Below are 18,712 nucleotides of genomic sequence, written 5' to 3'. Positions count from 1 at the left end.
GGCCTTGAGCACTGCCAGGGATGGGGCAGCCACAGCTTCTCTGGGCACCCTGTGCCAGCGCCTCAGCATCCTCACAGGGAACAGCTTTTGCCTCAGAGCTCAGCTCAGTCTCCCCTCTCTTGGGCAGGTTCAAGCCATTCCCATTGACCTGTCCCTACTTTCTGACAGATTTCATCAGCAGCAGAGCTGACATCTGACAATTCCCGAGTGGAAAACCAGTTTTCATATTACTGAATGGGAAACTAAAGCCTTATAAAACACCAAAACCAACCCTGTTACCCCAACGATACGTGGATGTTCTCTGCAGCTCTTCACAGAATCAACCAGGTTGGAAAAGACCTTTAAGATCATCAAGTCCAACCATCTTCACTTGACTCTGCTTCCCATCAGCAACTCCATGCTATGGACAGTCTCCTCTCAGAACCTATGCAGCAGACTCCTGTTTGAGAGGAACATCAGCTCTTTAGGTGGACACATGTTGTTAGAGCAGAGAGCTGCAGGAGGAGCAGTGCTGTCTCCCTGACGAGGGAACACGGTGTTTCCACTATCCATAAAGCTTTGCAAATCCATGTCTCCAGCCCCACCGAAGCCTGGAGCTGTTTTTGCAGCTGCATGCCATCACTTTGGAAGGAGAGCGAAACAGAACTGCATTTACCATCTCATGTGAATCAGCAAAGCAGCCAGGTCTTCAGCACATCCTCTTTTCCCATTCGGATCAAGATGGGCTCGATGAATGACGAGTCAATGAGTGTTTCTTATGGCTGGGGAAGGATATTGCAGCTGAAATCAGGCTTGGAAGGCAAACAAACAGAGAGGAGCCATGAAGAGAAGACACACAAGTGGAGAGAGAGTAACCAGGTTTATTTTATAAATACAGATGAGCTTTCCTGCAATTACCAACATGGTTTGAATGTGGCATTTCCTAGGGAATATTCCGGGTTTGCTTCTTTCCAATACCTGGTCAAGCAAGGAGAAGCCAACGCTGTTGCGCCTGCTAGAAAAATAGAGTGGGATATGCTCTTCCAAAACTAATCATCTCAGAAACGTCAGGAATTCCTGGGGAGGGGAATGGATTGCAATGAAATGTGCTCTCCACTTGAAGACATTTGCAGACGTTTAACAGCGTCACAGCCGTGCAGGAACTGAAAGGCTCTTTGCCAGTTGAAAGCACGCTGTGATGCATCATCTCACCTTCAAACCTACTCTTTGCTTCTCTCTCACTATGCTCTCTTCAAAGGGGGGGGAGATATAAACACAAAGGCAGCAGCTATGAGGTGGTTGGAGGGGGTTCAACCCCATCCTCACAGCAATGAGAGGTTTGTTAATGCTTTAAGCTAGCCCCATGACACCATCCCCTTCACACCAGCTTCCAGATGGGAAGTGGTAAAAATGGAAGAGAAACACAGGGACAAGTTTAGGGCTACATCCATAGGAAGCCCCATCACAGACTCATGAGGCAGATGCAGGAATCAACCATCGTGGCTGACACATCAACCAGCCCAGGGTTCAAACAGGAACAACAATAGGACATCAAGGGGGAGGAAATGACTTCATTTGGTTGGGTGCAACCTGAGAAAACCTGAAAGCAGTGATAAAAACCAATCCCAAGCCCCACTGATGCTCTATGAACCTAACCTTACACGTGGCTGAATTGCACGGAGATGCTCCATGTTTGCCTACGAAACACAGCGGCTTCACAACTACTCTTTGGGTTGCTTTGAAAAGTCACCACCACACAGAAGCTAATGCCTTTCTGTCATAGAGGAAAAGAGAAGAGGGTGCCTACAAATAGGTCTGTGCTGCTCTGAGGTCCTGCAACTGACTCAAGGTTGCCCAATTCACCTAACATTATAGTGCTATCAGAAGATGGTAAGATACGGTCATAGGACAGAGTATCTTATGCCCACATCATAAGTGGTGTGCTTTCAGGTGTTAATTTCTTCCTTACCTACACCAAAGCACAGCAAGAGCTTCCTACCTATCTCTCCTCAAAGACAATGTCAGTGCTTTACACTACTGCAGCATTTCCTTTAGGGAAGCTCTTCATAAGGTTGGACCAAAGGGGCTTATTCAGGAAGTAGATACTCATGAATGAGTCCATGCCCAAGTCTGCACCTGAAATCATGTTCAATGATTTACAGAATCGAGGCCTCTGCTTCTGTTTCCACTTAGCACATCCTACTGGGACAGACCAAAGACCATGAATCACTGTAGCAAGGCTTGATCCAGCAACACAACTGCAGACACAACCCTTAAAAGCTAACAGAAGAAATGTGAATACAGTTTTAATACAATCATGAAGGTGTTACCTGGAAAGATGCATACTCTAGAACAGTGCTATTATTATGTATATTGGTTCTCACATACATGTCTTGCTTTGACAACAGTTGAGGTTATACATATCCACATTTGAAGAAGTTAATTTAGGCTAGACTTATGTGAAGTTAGGAGAAAGATTAGGTCGTTGGTTCAAAAGAAAGCATAGACCAGGGAGGGGAAAAGCCAGGCATGAAGAAGTGGTGCTTATTCTGCTATATATCTTTATATTTGAGAGCTCAAACCCGAGCCCCAGTTCTTGGGTATACAACATAGAAAGCAAAGAGCAATGAAATCCCAACTGAAACAAATACCAGGAATCACTAGAGGCTGCAAATTGCTTTCCCATTAGTGCAGCTGAACACATGTGCCAGTGGTAACCTACCTAAGAGCAAAAGCACATCTCCAGCAAAGCACTGGAGGTTTCTTCCTTTAAAATACATATGGTTAAAAGGGTATTCATTGAGATGAATGATGCTAAGTGCCTCCTTCCTACAGATTCCAGAGATTCGCCTAATTCCAAAGTGCTGACTGCATTTTCAGGCTGGGTTTTATTAGGAAGGCTCTTGTGAAGTGCCTCATGGCACAATGACCCCATTAGACTTCAAAGGGTGGCCACTGAACCCCACTTAGTGCATTTGTTAGGTCTCTACTGATGAGACTGAAGTGGGGAATGTTCAGGCTGAGACTTATATGGAACCTTGGAGGTGATTTAGTCCTCAAGGCTTCTACTGGTAGGAACAGTATGAAGGAGGAGGGAAAAGGAGAAGACTAAATGTCATTTCTGATTCATCAGGTGCAAGGAAACTGCAGCTATCACGGAGGTGCTCATTCTCTGGCAGGCTCACGTCACCAACTGAAGACCCATCAGTGCAAACTAGAACTTGAAAGGCTACAGAGCACAGCCAAGAGAAAGCTGTCCAATGGTAAAGAGAACAAAAACCCATGGCATTTCTGGAACACTGACTCCATTGCTCAAGGAAACACAGGAGTACATGGGAGAAGGTAAAGAGATCTGACCGTAAATGTGCTTTTAAATTAACTTCTTTCTTTTGAGAAGGATTAAAATAAATTTAACTCTAAAGAATAATTATGAATTATAGTCATAGACTGGGTCTGATCAGCACTAAAAAGGGGTTTTCAGGAAAGCCTTTATGAATGGATTCCAATGCCTAAAAAAAGAGCCCCCCAAAACCAACCTTCCAACAGATTATAAATACCATATAAGAGGACTGGAAGCAGAATCAAAATGTACCTGGGCTGTGAATATACCATGATCCTGTGTTATCGTGCTCAAGGCCATTTGTCTACCACCATAGGAAATAGCTTTAGCTGGTTTTATTTTTCTTTTTTTTATATAATTCATATAAAGAATAAGTGCAATTTTATCTCTATTCCCCCATCACTGATTTCACCTCCATGTCTGCTATCAACCCCCCTGGTCCCAGCTCACTTGTCCGAGCTCTTCCTTGGCCTGCGGAAGCTGGACATGTTCTCATTCAGTGCATAGATCCTCCGAGAGAACTCCTCAAACTCCCCTAGGACTTGTTCATCACACTCCACCGCCACAGCATGTTCCACTGGGATGGAGTTAAAGTCTTCGAGCTGATCTCCCGAGCTGAACCCCGTGGCTTCCATCCCCATGATCTCCTCTGCTTGCTCCACGGTGCAGCAAAGGACGGGGTTGAGCGCGGGGCGGAACTCACAGGGCTGCTCGTTGCTTGTGGTGCCAGAGCACTCACCAGGTAGGAAAGCCCCATTTATTGCACTAGTACGTCCTAGGAAAGACTCCTGCTGGTCTTGGGTGTTGTTTAAGCTCCTGCTTTCTCCATTTAAACTGCTGCACAAGTTCTCACCTTTCTTGGTATTTCCTTTCGCGGAGTCCATAGAGGTATCCAAGGAAGAAGATATTGATCCAGGTTTTTTATCTAACTCTCCTACACGGGTTGTGATGGCAACGGGCTGTGTTAAAGCAGAGTTGTAGCTGGGAGGAGGAGTTTTGTGCTGCAGTCTCTCGTTTCCTGTGCTGGCTCGTTTTCTGAGTCCTTTATCTGGAGAAGGAAGCCCACTGGAAAAGCCAATATCCAACCTGCCGAAGCTAGAGCTCTGTCTCTTTGGAACAGGAATCGCACTGGATGTATGGTGTCGATCACTGGAAAAGAAGGATAAATCACAGCTGTTAGGCACGTTCATGAGCACTACAGACATTTAACCAAAGGCTGAAGCAATTACTTTATCACAACTCCAAGCTCTGTTTGGCCAACTGCTTGTATCCTGAAGTGCTAAACCCCTGAACGTGTTTAATGCTGTCTGAACTACAGAAGACACCCCAGAGGACAGCTTGACTGAAAACCAGGAAGATCCTGTAGGAACATTTACAAAGCTCTAAGGTTTGAAGTCAATCACCCAAGAAACCACCACATTATGTTAATTCGGACTGTTAACACCAGTTTATGGGACGAAGCTGTGATTTATGAATCACTACCGTTGACCACACATTTATGTATTTAGGGCCTGTCCTGGGCCATCATAAACTCCTCAAAAGCGAGTCTGAATCCTCTCGGAGTGACTACTTGCAGGAGTGGACTCTCCTGACAGTTACACAAAGGAGTAAAAGCACACTAAGGTTGCTCTTTACACAGGATTCTCTTTGCCAGATCTCTTTTCCTGTGCCAATCATTCCAAAGCTTTTTGGACAAACATCAACCTCTGTTTGAGGAGCACGAACTCATCAAGCTTAATTTATAAGCCTGATTTTCCTATTTAATAGGCCACTGACACCATGTCTCAGGTTCTATAACTTGGAACATCCCCACATCATCCGGGGTGTGTTATGTGAATTTTCCTTCATCAGCTTAATCCTTATCCAAATATGATCACCAGGCTGTATGCAAACAGTGTGCTATACATCAGCTAAAGCAACTGCTTCGTTTTCCTTCCAAACTTAAAAACAATAGAGTACAGCTATTCCTGATGTGCTGAATGTAGAACTCCAAGATTCAGCTGCTGTCAGTATGAGGTTAAACTCCATTTAAAAAGAAACTCTTTCTACCCAAGGCCTGACACATTCTGGGAGCTGTAATACAGGAGAAAATCTTGGAATAGCAGTTAGGAGTAGTCCCTAGCATGGATCCTTTTCCATGTTGTTTTTCTTTGCTTGCTCTCCTTTGTAACTAGGATAAGGTAGATTGCAAAAAGGCTCTTTGAGGAAAAGCAGCATCCCCATGGGAAGATAGCATGGAGTACTGCTACTCTTTAATTTCCTCTCATCTCACCTCCTCCCAGGCTGTGCTTTATTAAATGCATGGAGCTTTCTTCTCTTCCATAAAGCCCTCAAATTACCCTAAGGAACAGTTGCTTTTTGGAATTACATTTGTGGACAGTGAAGCAGAGAGATAGCAGCAAAACCATTACATTTCCTCTTCAACTGCTGTATCAGCCCTTTATAATGTAAACTCAGCACCTGCAGTTTTGCTTGCCAAGGTTTGGAGCCTTCTTAACAGAGGTCGCAAACCAGAAAGTGAATGTGCCACAGATGCTGCTAAGTGCTGTATTGGTGGTCATAGAGATGAGACCCTGGCACAGGGTGCCCAGAGAAGCTGTGGCTGCCCCATCCCTGGCAGTGCTCAAGGCCAGGTTGGACACAGGGGCTTGGAGCAGCTGCTCCAGTGGAAGGGGTCCCTGGGTTGGAACTGGATGAGCTTTAAGGTCCCTTCAAATCAAACCATTCTGGGATTCTATGAATTCTTGGAGAGATCAAACTCAAGGCACAGCTGCTTTACCATCTGAACAAGTAAAACCTGCTACTCTGTTGTGCTGGACTGTGCTCAAATTCATTCCTCTTAGGTCAGATGCTCTAAAGGGCAAAGACAAGTATGCATAAAACTGCCTAACTGCTGAAACCCAACCTGCCTTTCAGCAAGGGCTTATCAGCCTGATGTAGGCACAACAACAGCGTTTCTATGCAGCACAAATTTCAGTGTCTGAGTAAACCAACACGAGAACTGTGGTCTCCAATTAGCTCAGGAGAAGCAGCTTTACAAACTGTTGTGGTGGGCATATAAATCCAAGTTCCTCCTAAAGAGAAACATGCCCAAATTCCTTTGTAAATCTAGGCCTTAGAGGCAAATGGGTGAGAAATTAATTAGTCTGCAGGACCAGGAGGGTTTTTAAAGAGCTTGTTATGACAAGGCCATTCAAGCTAACACGTTATGTATGCCTGAACAATACCTCTTTAGACCAGCAGCCAAAGAAAATCTTCCCTTCCTTAGTAAGCTGAAGTGGCAGGATGATGTATACTAAGTGATCTAACAGCCTGAACGTATCAGCAATACAAAGCTAATCTCCCTCATCCACAAAATAACTTCCCAGTTAATAGAGTACATGAGGCCTGCCCCATAGGGCAGTAAAGCAGGAATGATCTTCATTTATCATGGAAGTGTTCAAAGTAATGAATTAGAACAAAAAGCACTTGCAGGCAGGATCCTTAAACTACATGCAATGAAATGGATCTTGCTTAAGAGCGCAGAACCAGGTTTTAAGCTGCTGGAGACACACGTGGGCAGATTTCTGAGACCATCTATTGCTGCCAATAAATACAAATGGGATGGGTTTAGCTTCAGTCAGGAATAAATACAGGGATAACAGCCCAAATGTGGGAAAGCAGGAATGAAGTCAACAGAATGGCTTAAGTGCTTATCAAGTATTACCTAAGGCATTTAGATAAAAGTCAATATGCACAAAGGGCTTTGGAGATCAGCCATCTAAGAGGTCATTGCCCAGGCTCCTTCCACAGCCACTAGAGAAGGAACAAGTGTGGGAGAAGGGTGGGTAACAAATAATCATAGCATCATAGAATGGTTTGGGTTGGAAGGGACCTTAAAGCTCATCCAGCTTCAACCCCTGCCACGGGCAGGGACACCTTCCACTGGAGCAGCTGCTCCAAGCCCCTGTGTCCAACCTGGCCTTGAGCACTGCCAGGGATGGGGCAGCCACAGCTTCTTTCAAATCCCCTGGTGAGAGCCATTCCTAACCAGTGGAAAGCCATCCTGTCAAGATGCCTCTTCTCAACCACAAGGACAATCTAGGCAAACAGGTGAAGCTGAGTAACAAGTGTGTATACAGCAAACATATGAAGATGAAGAGCTTTCTGTATAGTAAGTAGAACCATGGTCAGAATCATAGAATCATAGAGTGGTTTGGGTTGGAAATGACCTTAAGATCATCCAGTTCCAACCCCCTGCCATGGGCAGGGACACCTCACACTAAACCATGGCACCCAAGGCTCTGTCCAACCTGGCCTTGAACACTGCCAGGGATGGAGCATTCACAACCTCCCTGGGCAACCCATTCCAGTGCCTCACCACCCTCACAGTAAAGTTCTTCCTTAGATCCAGTCTAAACTTCCCCTGTTTAAGTTTCAACCCCGCTACCCCTTGTCCTATCACTGCAGTCCCTAATGATGAGTCCCTCCCCAGCATCCTTGGAGCCCCCTTCAGACACTGGAAGCTGCTCTGAGGTCTCCACGCAGCTTCTCTTCTCCAGGCTCAACAGCCCCAATGTTCTCAGCCTGGCTCCATACAGGAGCTGCTCCAGCCCCTGCTCATCCTCGTGGCCTCCTCTGGACTTGTTCCAACAGTTCCATGTCCTTCTGATGCTGAGGACCCCAGAACTGCACACAATGCTCCAGGTGAGGTCTCACCAAAGCAGAGCAGAGGGGCAGGATCACCTCCTTCGCCCTGCTGGTCACGCTCCTTTGGATGCAGCCCTGGATACAGTTGAATCTTGCAGAGAAGTAAAATTCTTGCAGAGAAGTAAAATCAAACCAAAATGGCTGTAGGTACAGTGGGTTAAGCCGTTAAGGGGTCTTTTCCTATTCCATCACCTCCATCCAGGTGAGAATGAGAAGTCAAACTGAGGGTTTTGAGTCAAAAGCAAAGTGTATAGAGAGGCACAGAGCTCAGAAAGCCTAGTTTGCCAGTGCTCTTCATGAAAACAGGCAGGATGGAGGATCTCTACTCCGTTTGCATTTTCCTTCAGGAAAAGGCTGTACTGTTACCAGAATTCATAGCACTGCACCAAAGCAAAGCCCACAGAAAGAGATGCTTTATCAGCTTCACAGCTTATGGAATTAACACAAAATAGAGTAAAAAAGCAAGTCACATTAGAAAACTATCATCCTATCTCCCAGAAACTTTAGGGTAAGGTATTGTCACCAGTGACAAGAGTTTGGCTTGCAGGAGCATAGTCCTTTACTCCAAGGTACAATCTTGACCTGAATTACTAGAGCTGAGTTAGGTCAGCATCCAGCCACAGGTAATTACTTGGTTATTGACAGAGACAGCAAACTGGTGTGGACACCTGCCCAAAAAGAATGGCCTGTCACTAGTATAGGATAAAACCTGATTTGATGAACTGCCATCAGGCCTTAAGGACTTTTAGTCATCAATGTGGATCAGCCTCGAAGGGGCTCCGTATGGGAGTGTGTATAGTTCCTATCAGGAAGCAGGAATTCTGAATTAGAAAAGGCTCAGATTTATTGGACATTCTACATAAGAGAATTACATCCCCACCAACCTGAAGGTTTCAATTGCATTCAAGTCTCAAAAGCCAATTCATAATAGCCTAACTTCAGCTCTAAGTTTTACTGGCAGCAAAACTACAAAGTAGCTGCTTTTCCCCCACCAAATATTAGTTCTCACTTGTTAATAAACAGTCCATTTGGGCATCCTTGCAGCCCTCAGGCACAAGATGCAGGCTCCATGCTGTAAACAGGCACGATAAAGCGATGGAAGCAGGACACAACCACTTCTGAAGCTGTTGTTTTAGCCGTTCTGGTTGGAATCTGTTTGCAGCTTCAATCAAACAGAAAAGGTTTCTTGAGTCGAGATTCACTTGTGCTTATTTAAGCTGGCTGCAAAGGGGCTCGGAGAAACTGTAAAGCACTATGAGAGACAGAATACAATTCACAGGCTCAAATATGTATCTTTTCCTCCCCGCAAAATGTTTCCTCAGAGGGACATTACTGGATCACAGCTGGTCAAAATACTAAATCTTGATTGTCTGGCCCCAGGCCAGTATCCACAGCTACAGCTCTTTGGTATGAGAATACTTACCCAAAGAAAGAGAAAGAAGAAAAATCATAAGTTAAACACCATTTGATCTTTTTTGTTGCAAACTATGACCTCATGGCAGCAAGAAGGCTAAATGAAGGTGTTTAAGTTGGTTTATAGCCATCTGAAAGGTTTGAAGCTCCAAGCGTAGCTCCGAGCCAATAGCATGTCAAGCGTGCTAAAAAGCAGCAATAGTTTCTCACCTTCTTGGAGATTCCTGCTTCAAGAACACACAATAGCCACAGGGCTGCAAAAGGGAGGCTGCCAGCATGAAGTGAAGGTGAAATTGGGTCTTTTGGCAGCTAAGAAACTCTGACACACGCTTTAGACAAAAAGAAAACCTTCATAAATTAAGCTACCAGGGTTTGCTTGACTCAAGTGTTCAGTTTTAGGCTCCTCTTGAAGCTAGCAGTACATGAATCAAGACTTTACCTTCGAAACACAGATTTAAGCCTTGGCATGCAAGTGGGTTGGAGTCCAGCTTTTAAATGCAGGCTCAAAAGGACATCTCCCTGACTACAGACAAGCCTTAAAGGACCATTTCGTATTTGCCAGCATTAGATGAGCCTTTTGTCTAATATATACACTAAGAATAAAACCTTCTTCTCACTGCACTGCTCAAGTCAGTGGTGTGCTCTTTACTCACTATTGATAATCACAGATGCTACCCCTTCCTTACACAGAGTAAATAAAACTAAGCTGAAGAATAGAAGAGAAAATGAAAGAGCCTCTTGATTTAATGCAATGACCTAAAGAGTTTGACTTGTGCAAGATAAATCTGAACATGGAAAAGGGAAGAAAATGATGATCAAAATGTACAGTTTGGTCTCCAAAGCTGGAGTAAACCACGTGCTCCAAAGTAAAAAGGATTTAAGAGGGAAGCTGCAAAGGGCCTTTTGCATCAGCAAAAGCTAATCTTAAAAATGAGCTGCTTTGCTGGAAGCCAGTGAGATTCCAGGACTTAAAGACTGGAAACAGAGAGAATTAATCCCAAAGGAAACAGAAAAGATTTGGGGACCACAAGCCAGACAGCCTAAATCAACAACAACTTTGTCTCATCATCTTTCACCTTAAGAGTCGACATCCAGAGTTGATATCAGAAAAAGCAGCAGTTCTGTAGCTTCCATCACAGTGTGCACAGGGAGCAACAGATCTGTCTTGATTTTGTCTATATACAGTACAAGTAATATTGTGGAGGGGGGGAAGCAAAGTAAATACAGCAGAATATAGGTGCCAGGAGAGATATGAAGGGGGAAGCAGAGCATGTAGACCTGCAAGCTCGCTGTAATAAATCAGGCGTGTTGGGATGTGAAAGCATGTATTAATCATTCCAGTGTCATGCCTGAGAAACCAAAACAACCCAGATCTCACCAGGCAGAGGAACCAGCAGCAACACAATTACACCTCGAGGCAAAGGCACTGGGCTCCACAAGCCTTCAATGGGGACAGAGGCTGCTTGACCCAGAGCAGTCGGGAAAGGAAAGGCTGAAGCAAAGATTGGGAAGATAAATTTGCTCTGATGGAAGCATGAAATAGATGGGATCTTCCACAACAACTGGGGGCAGTGTTTGCTTTTAATCTGAAGGGGTAAAGAAACTATTCTGTACTTAAAACTAGACACTGATGCTGCGAGGGCTGGAGCAGCTCTGCTCTGGAGCCAGGCTGAGAGAGCTGGGCTGGGGCAGCCTGGACAAGAGAAGGCTCCTGAAGGGGAGACCTGAGAGCAGCTCCAGTGCCTAAAGGGGCTGCAGGAAAGCTGGAGAGGGGCTTGGGACAAGGGCCTGGAGGGCCAGGCCAAGGGGAATGGCTTGAACCTGCCCAAGAGAGGGGAGACTGAGCTGAGCTCTGAGGCAGAAGCTGTTCCCTGGGAGGGTGCTGAGGCGCTGGCACAGGGTGCCCAGAGAAGCTGTGGCTGCCCCATCCCTGGCAGTGCTCAAGGCCAGGTTGGACACAGGGGCTTGGAGCAGCTGCTCCAGTGGAAGGGGTCCCTGCCTGTGGCAGGGGTTGGAGCTGGAGGAGCTTTAAGGTCCCTTCAGCCTAAACCAGTCTGGGATTCTGTGATGCTTATACCAGAGAAAGAGGTTAAGCCTGAAATAACTGTGTATTTCTGTTACCACCCTGCATATATAGGGGATTCAGCTCCAATCCCAACTGCAGAGCAATGCCTCTATTCGAAAGCAAAACTGAGGATGATGCACATGCCAGGAGTTAAAACCAGTCCTGTTCAAAGAGAAACTAAGTACAGTGTAAGTATTGGTTCTTACCAGCGTGATTATGCTTTGATGGAACTTAAGTACACCAAAACCCAGCTACAGTGCTAAGAAAGGAAACTGAAGACCAGCACCAACAAAACCAAACCAACCAGGCAGTGTGAGTGTATCTGTAGATAAGAAAAACCCATCACCACCTCATCTAGTGTGAGGCATCCCTGCCCATGGCACCAGGGTGGAACAAGGTGATCTTAAAGTCCTTTCCAACCCAAACCATTCTGTGCCTCTGTGTTCCTGCTCCCATGCTGTGAGTGATGGATGACATGGACTTACTGTACGGACTGTGGTTTGTGGGACTGGGAATAATGTAACTCACCTCCAGCATCCTGAAAACAAAAAATGCCTTCAAATCTTCATTTTAACAGCAGGTGGCCTTTAAGCTTGTTTAAATCTCTGGAATCAGATATTATCCACAAGACAGTGGGCATCTGTACTCTGCTATGTATGTGCTCAACTGCAAGGCCCAATTAGGGAAGTCTAGCCGGTTTTCCCTTGAGCTAGACTACCTGTAAAGCCCCATTTCCATGTGTATTAGTAGGAAGTACTAAGAAGCATTGTTTAGAATCATTAGCCTTAAAAAGAGAGTTAAAAATGAACAACCTTCATACATGTTTTGGAGGTGAGAAGGAAATGAGGCATAGACAGGGAGGAGGGAATGTGATATTCCCAGAGAACCATATTTCTACTTGTTTTGAAATATTATACAGCCAAAATAAATGTGTTTTGTCTTCCTAATGACTGTGTATCACCTATTGGAAAACAAGAAGAGGTTGTTTGACAGCAAAGCCCCTAAAGCTTAACTAAAGCCTCCAATAACAGCTCTTCAAAGGGAGCATGCGTCAGAAGGGAAGAACAGAGAATCCCAGCCTGGTTTGGGTTGAAGGGACCTTAAAGCTGATCCATTCCCAACCCCTACCACAGGCAGGGACCCCTTCCACTGGAGCAGCTGCTCCAAGCCCCTGTGTCCAACCTGGCCTTGAGCACTGCCAGGGATGGGGCAGCCACAGCTTCTCTGGGCACCCTGTGCCAGCGCCTCAGCACCCTCACAGTACCTTACAGATACCTCCATGTGGAAAGTGATTCCCATTTAACATCCCAGCACTGCTTATCCAAGTCAGAAGGGAACATCAACAACCTGTACCTTCCCCTCCACTGATGAGTACACACAAGCACTATAGAAGCCATGGATCTGATATTTCAGCCCTTCATTTCCAGATTTGCTGATGGGACCACACACCATCCCCGTGTTTTTACATCACAGTGATGGATACCACATGAAACCTCACAGTAAGGTTATCCCCAAAGAAAAAAAAAACCTTTGTGTTATGCATCTTGCTAGGGGATAAGAAGAAAAGCAGGGAGAATCTTTTCAGCTGTGCTTGAAATTACTGACAGAATAAAACAGCACAAGGGACTGAGCTGCCTTTTCTCAGGGCCTGTTTATTTCCACTGTTTTGTTGGCTGAGTTGGATTTCAATCAGGCAACACTTTTTACAGCATTGCTCAAAGATGTTCCTTTTCCTACTCCTGTATTTCTTTTCCTTTGCCAAGACTCTCCTCCCAAAACAAGTGATTTGGACACCAGCTACGAGCGCACATGGACCAGTGTTTCTGGGCTTTGGAACTGCGCTTTGCCAGTGCAAACCTTATGAAGTTCAACAAGGCTGACAAGAAACCTGGAGAGGGGCTTGGGACAAGGGCCTGTAGGGCCAGGCCAAGGGGAATGGTTTGAACCTGCCCAAGAGAGGGGAGACTGAGCTGAGCTCTGAGGCAGAAGCTGTTCCCTGGGAGGGTGCTGAGGCGCTGGCACAGGGTGCCCAGAGAAGCTGTGGCTGCCCCATCCCTGGCAGTGCTCAAGGCCAGGTTGGACACAGGGGCTTGGAGCAGCTGCTCCAGTGGAAGGGGTCCCTGTCTGGAGCTGGAGGAGCTTTAAGGTCCCTTCAACCCAAACCAGTTGATTCTATGATGATTAATTCACTTCCCTCCAGTGAAGTGCACTGCTTCTCAAACATCCTCCCCCTGCATCTCCCTACCCCTCTGAGAAGGGTTATGGGCCCATCATGTAGAAAATAGAACAGCACATACAAATAGTAGGATATTGTGGACATTTCCATAGTCTGTAGTTTGGGAAAGTCATCGTCTTCAAGTATGCTTAACTCTTGTGAAGCTCTTAACTGGTTATATGTAAATATGATGCAGCATCCACCTCTTTGTAATTACAAAAGCTCACTTACCATCTAACCATTAACCCGAGCTCCATGAAGTTCTTCAGGTTAGGAAGAGTTTGCCGGAGATCTGGAGTACTCAGCCCATGTTGATATCTAAGCTATAGAAACAGGAAAAAGAAACCCCAAATTAGCACTGCTTTCCAAATCCCACATTCCAATGAATATAACATTCTGGTCAGTTCATTTACTGGGTTTTCAAAGAGAAGTATAGGATAATCAAACAGTTCCCTTAAGGAAATGTTCCATTTAATACTCATAACCTCCTATTAGCAAAAGCCACCCAAGAACAGGGAGAAAATAATCAATCTGCCTCTTAAAGCTCATTACACCTTTCCCATTTCCTATCTGGAACAGGAGAGCACCCTCCCAGCTTAATGAAAACACAGCCATTAGGTGGAAAGACCCAGTTTCAACACAGTGTTCTGTATGCATTGGTTCCAAACATGTATTTGTGTGCGTCATTCCTGAGAGCATCAATGTATATGGGAATTACTACAGTGATATCAACTGGTACAAATACATATTGCCACACAACTGGTCTAAATCTGCTCCTTATAGAGCGTCCATCAACATTTAAACTGCTTCTATTATTCCCATAATTAAAGCCAGCATACACATACAATGCATGGAGCTAAGAGAAAGGCTTCAAGCACTGACTGACCTTAAGCCAAGTATTAACTCCTGTGTGGGTGCAAACAGGATGGAAACGATTCCATATCTGACACCATGTAAACTTGCTTTTACTCTCAGGTTATCAAATGAAGTACCCAACAGAACTGTCACTGCTGGTGGTTATAAACTGTTTAAATGACAAGTTCCCAAAATCAAATACCTCCTAAAGAAAGCACATGGAAGGGGAAGGAAAACTCTGCCTTTCCAGTGTGAATCCCAATGCTCCAGGGAAACTCTGCAGGGAAATTTAACCCTTCTATGGTTAAAATATGACAACTAAAATATCCCTAAATTTCAGTATCTTTAAGACTAGCAGGATAAAGAGGAACCAGCCTAACACACAGTTCTCAGCAGATAACACCCTCTAGAAGCCACAGCTGGCCTCCACTGCACACAGACAGTAACAGCACAAACTGGATACTGAAGTAGTTGCTGTAACATGGAATGGTCACAGAATCATGGAATGGTTTGGGTTGGAAGGGACCTTAAAGCTCATCCAGTTCCAGCCCCCTGCCACGGGCAGGGACACCTTCCACTGGAGCATCTTGCTCCAATCCCCATCCACAATGATCCCATTCCAAGTTAAAACTGGTTTTTCAGATCCACACCTGTTTCTATGACTGATGGCAGTGAGGTGTAAGCAAGAATCCTTCAAGTTAGAAGGATTTCTGACCAAAAAAGACTCAAAATTGGGAATGATTTCTACACTTTTCAGAGTTTGAGAAAGAAAAATAGCTTTGGAAGAAAATCATCCTCAGCACTGCTTTGTATAACAAGAGGCCATTTATTACACAGGTTATTAGTTCCATATGGACCCAGCCAAGGCATATGGTGGGCTTGGATTCAGATTTGCTGCTGCAATGACAGAACCCGGATTAAGACAACCATCCAATATCAATTACTCTTCGATCACCACGTTCTCCTGATGGGATTACAGTGGATTTGGTTAACCAAAGCACGAGCCTGGGGGCAAGAGAAATAAACCAGCAAAACAAATCAAAACCATCACGTTGTCCCTCCTACTACAATCAAACGTTCAGAGATGATTCCTTTTATAGGCACCCTTAAATTCTAAGGTTTCATAGCGTGAAAAGTGCTGGATTAAGGGATCGCTCTACTGCCAACAGCCAAGATCAGAGGAATGTATGCAAGATTCCTGTATCCAAACACGGACAAGACCACTGTTTCTGCTACAAGCCATTTACTTATTGCAGGCACTAGAGATTCATGGTAAGCAAAGTTGGGATGTCAGAGAATAATGTGATTTAACTTTATAAACCACTTCTACATTGGCTTCGTAACAGCTTAAAGCAAAAGCAATACTGCCTTATGTGTCTGTATCAACAGAAGGTGATGATGATGCACTTACAGGTAAACCAGGAGCTGCTGAAAACCTCCTCTGCCTTCTAGTGGCAGAGAAAAAGCAGTTGAAGCATCAGAGCCATGAGTTATTTCCCAGCTTTTAGTCTGCTTCCTAAAACACGTCCCCATCAACATGACAAGGTTAACTCCTACTTTGCAGTGATCCCACCTATTCTGAAAGAGAAATCTCTCCACTTCTACTGAGTGATAGAACCTACAACACATGCAGCAAATACCAAAAGGAAGCATCACAGAATCCCAGTGTGGTTTGGGTTGGAAGGGACTTTAAAGCTCATCCAGCCTCAACCCCCTGCCATGGACAGGGACCCCTTCCACTGGAGCAGCTGCTCCAAGCCCCTGTGTCCAACCTGGCCTTGAGCACTGCCAGGGATGGGGCAGCCACAGCTTCTCTGGGCACCCTGTGCCAGTGCCTCAGCACCCTCCCAGGGAACAGCTTCTGCCTCAGAGCTCAGCTCAGTCTCCCCTCTCTTGGGCAGGTTCAAGCCATTCCCCTTGGCCTGGCCCTACAGGCCCTTGTCCCAAGCCCCTCTCCAGCTTTCCTGCAGCCCCTTTAGACTTCATCATTAGTAAGAACTGTGGGGTTTTTCCTCCCCGAACCATAAAGTATTTCTCTTACACGTTTCCTTCAGTTTAGTATCTTTTAACAGCCTGTACAGCTCACACACAGTTACTCCACCTTGTCCAATAACCAGCAAGACACAACAACAGCAATAACCCTCACCCATGACTTGTGACAGCAGAATTCAACAAGAATACATACTCTAACATCAAAATCAATTCTAAGAAGAGGCGAACGTAAGGAGAAGACAGATGCTTTGCTCATGAAACCTGGAAAGGTGGGAAAAGAAAAGCAGGAGGTGACTGTTGCTGTCTGGATTCTCCCAAGAAACCGAGTTCAGATTTCATTTGATGCTATTAAACATCACCCACCTCCATTCACCCAACACTCAGCTTCCAAAGGAACCAAGTGTCATTTGCTAAAGCAGTGCTTTATTTAAAGATGAGATTGTTTCTTCAGGGTATCATAGGCCCAGACATCCATGGAAACACACGTTTTAATTGGAGGGAGCAAGTGGCCAAGAGTTGTGTTCATGTTTATAACCCTGTATTCACCATGGGACTGTAAGTCATTAATGATGCTCAAGTAATATAAGTACTATTTGCACTTCCTTTTCAATATTCAGCTCCTATATGCAGCTTTGTTTTCCCAAGTGCTGTGTGAAATGTGACTCCATTGAGCAAAACACGTAGTAAACATTAACTGGAAAACAAGGAAGACATCAGACAGGAGTCAGAGTCTGCTCTTGCAGCAGTTATTAGCAACTTCCTCCACAGAAACAAGGTGTAGCAGAGGAGATCATAGAATCAGAGAATGATCCAGGCTGGAAAGCACCTTAAGATCATCCAGCTCCAACCCCTGCCACAGGCAGGGACCCCTTCCACTGGAGCAGCTGCTCCAAGCCCCTGTGTCCAACCTGGCCTTGAACACTGCCAGGGATGGAGCATTCACAACTTCCCTGGGCAACCCATTCCAGTGCCTCAGCACCCTCACAGTAAAGAACTTCCTCCTTATCTCCAACCTGAACTTCCCCTGTTTCAGTTTGAACCCATCACCCCTTGTCCTATCACTGCAGTCCCTGATGAAGAGCCCCTCTCCAGCATCCTTGTGGCCTCTTTCAGATATGCATCATATTTTATGAACAGTTCAAAACAGAAGAACTTCAGAGCACTGGTTTAAGGTGAAAAATAACCTCACTATGTAATTTCTTTCAATTACACTGATTAACTCCTTTTATTCGTCTCAAAGAGAAGAAGATTCAAAGCTACATTTTACTGGGCTTTGTCACTCTGGCTTCTATGTTAACTAACAGCATTCAAAGTTATTTAATCAGAGATGTAACAAAGTAGCTACTCAAACCTAACTTAAAAGTATATAGTTATGTTTCTCCAAGATTTAGGAATACTACATTCATCCAATTTGATGACTTTCTTTTCTTGTATCCCCAAACATCTGATGCTACAAATCCAGTGTGACAAAGTGAGTAACTTTAGCATTAGGAAAAGACATTGATAGAAGGACAGTGTTTAAACTGTCAGTAACTGCCTAGACTGCTCCTGTAAAATATGGGGGGTCTGCCCTCAAATTCAGGAAGTACCTGTAAGGAAGAACATGAGGATGCTCAGGGGCTGGAGCAGCTCCTGTATGGAGCCAGGCTGAGAACATTGGGGCTGTTGAGCCTGGAGAAGAGAAGCTGCGTGGAGACCTCAGAGCAGCTTCCAGTGTCTGAAGGGGGCTCCAAGGATGCTGGAGAGGGGCTCTTCATCAGGGACTGCAGTGATAGGACAAGGGGTGATGGGTTCAGACTGAAACAGGGGAAGTTCAGGTTGGAGATAAGGCAGAAGTTCTTTACTGTGAGGGTGCTGAGGCACTGGAATGGGTTGCCCAGGGAAGCTGTGAATGCTCCATCCCTGGCAGTGTTCAAGGCCAGGTTGGACAGAGCCTTGGGTGCCATGGTTTAGTGTGAGGTGTCCCTGCCCATGGCAGGGGTTGGAACTGGATGATCTTAAGGTCCTTTCCAACCCAAACCATTCTATGATTCTATTAAGTTTATATTAAGGGCAATGCTACCTTTATAGAAGACCAGCCTATCGGACTAGGGGATATTTAACATTACACTTGCTGTTTATTCCAACATCACAGACAACCATAAATGTTCCCAGAATCCCAGGT

General features: G+C 45.2%; 1 protein-coding gene across 3 annotated transcripts in view; it reads right to left on the bottom strand.

The window, feature by feature from the left end:
• Window positions 1-840: 840 nt before the first annotated feature.
• Window positions 841-18,712, bottom strand: part of UVRAG (UV radiation resistance associated) — a 90,542-nt gene continuing 72,670 nt past the window's right edge. Inside the window, exons 14-15 of one of the 3 annotated variants that reach the window (XM_034074545.1) lie at window positions 13,933-14,024; window positions 841-4,468 (exon numbers count right to left, since the gene is read on the bottom strand). In XM_034074545.1, the coding sequence (XP_033930436.1) occupies window positions 3,766-4,468; window positions 13,933-14,024 (795 nt within the window). In that variant the 3' untranslated portion in view covers window positions 841-3,765. The remainder of the gene's footprint in view (window positions 4,469-13,932; window positions 14,025-18,712) is intronic. The other 2 variants (XM_034074546.1, XM_034074547.1) reach the window with 2 other exon arrangements.

The sequence above is a fragment of the Melopsittacus undulatus genome, chromosome 2, assembly GCF_012275295.1.
Source record: "Melopsittacus undulatus isolate bMelUnd1 chromosome 2, bMelUnd1.mat.Z, whole genome shotgun sequence".
In the NCBI taxonomy this organism is placed as follows: domain Eukaryota; kingdom Metazoa; phylum Chordata; class Aves; order Psittaciformes; family Psittaculidae; genus Melopsittacus; species Melopsittacus undulatus.
This window is presented reverse-complemented; position numbering and strand designations above follow the sequence as displayed.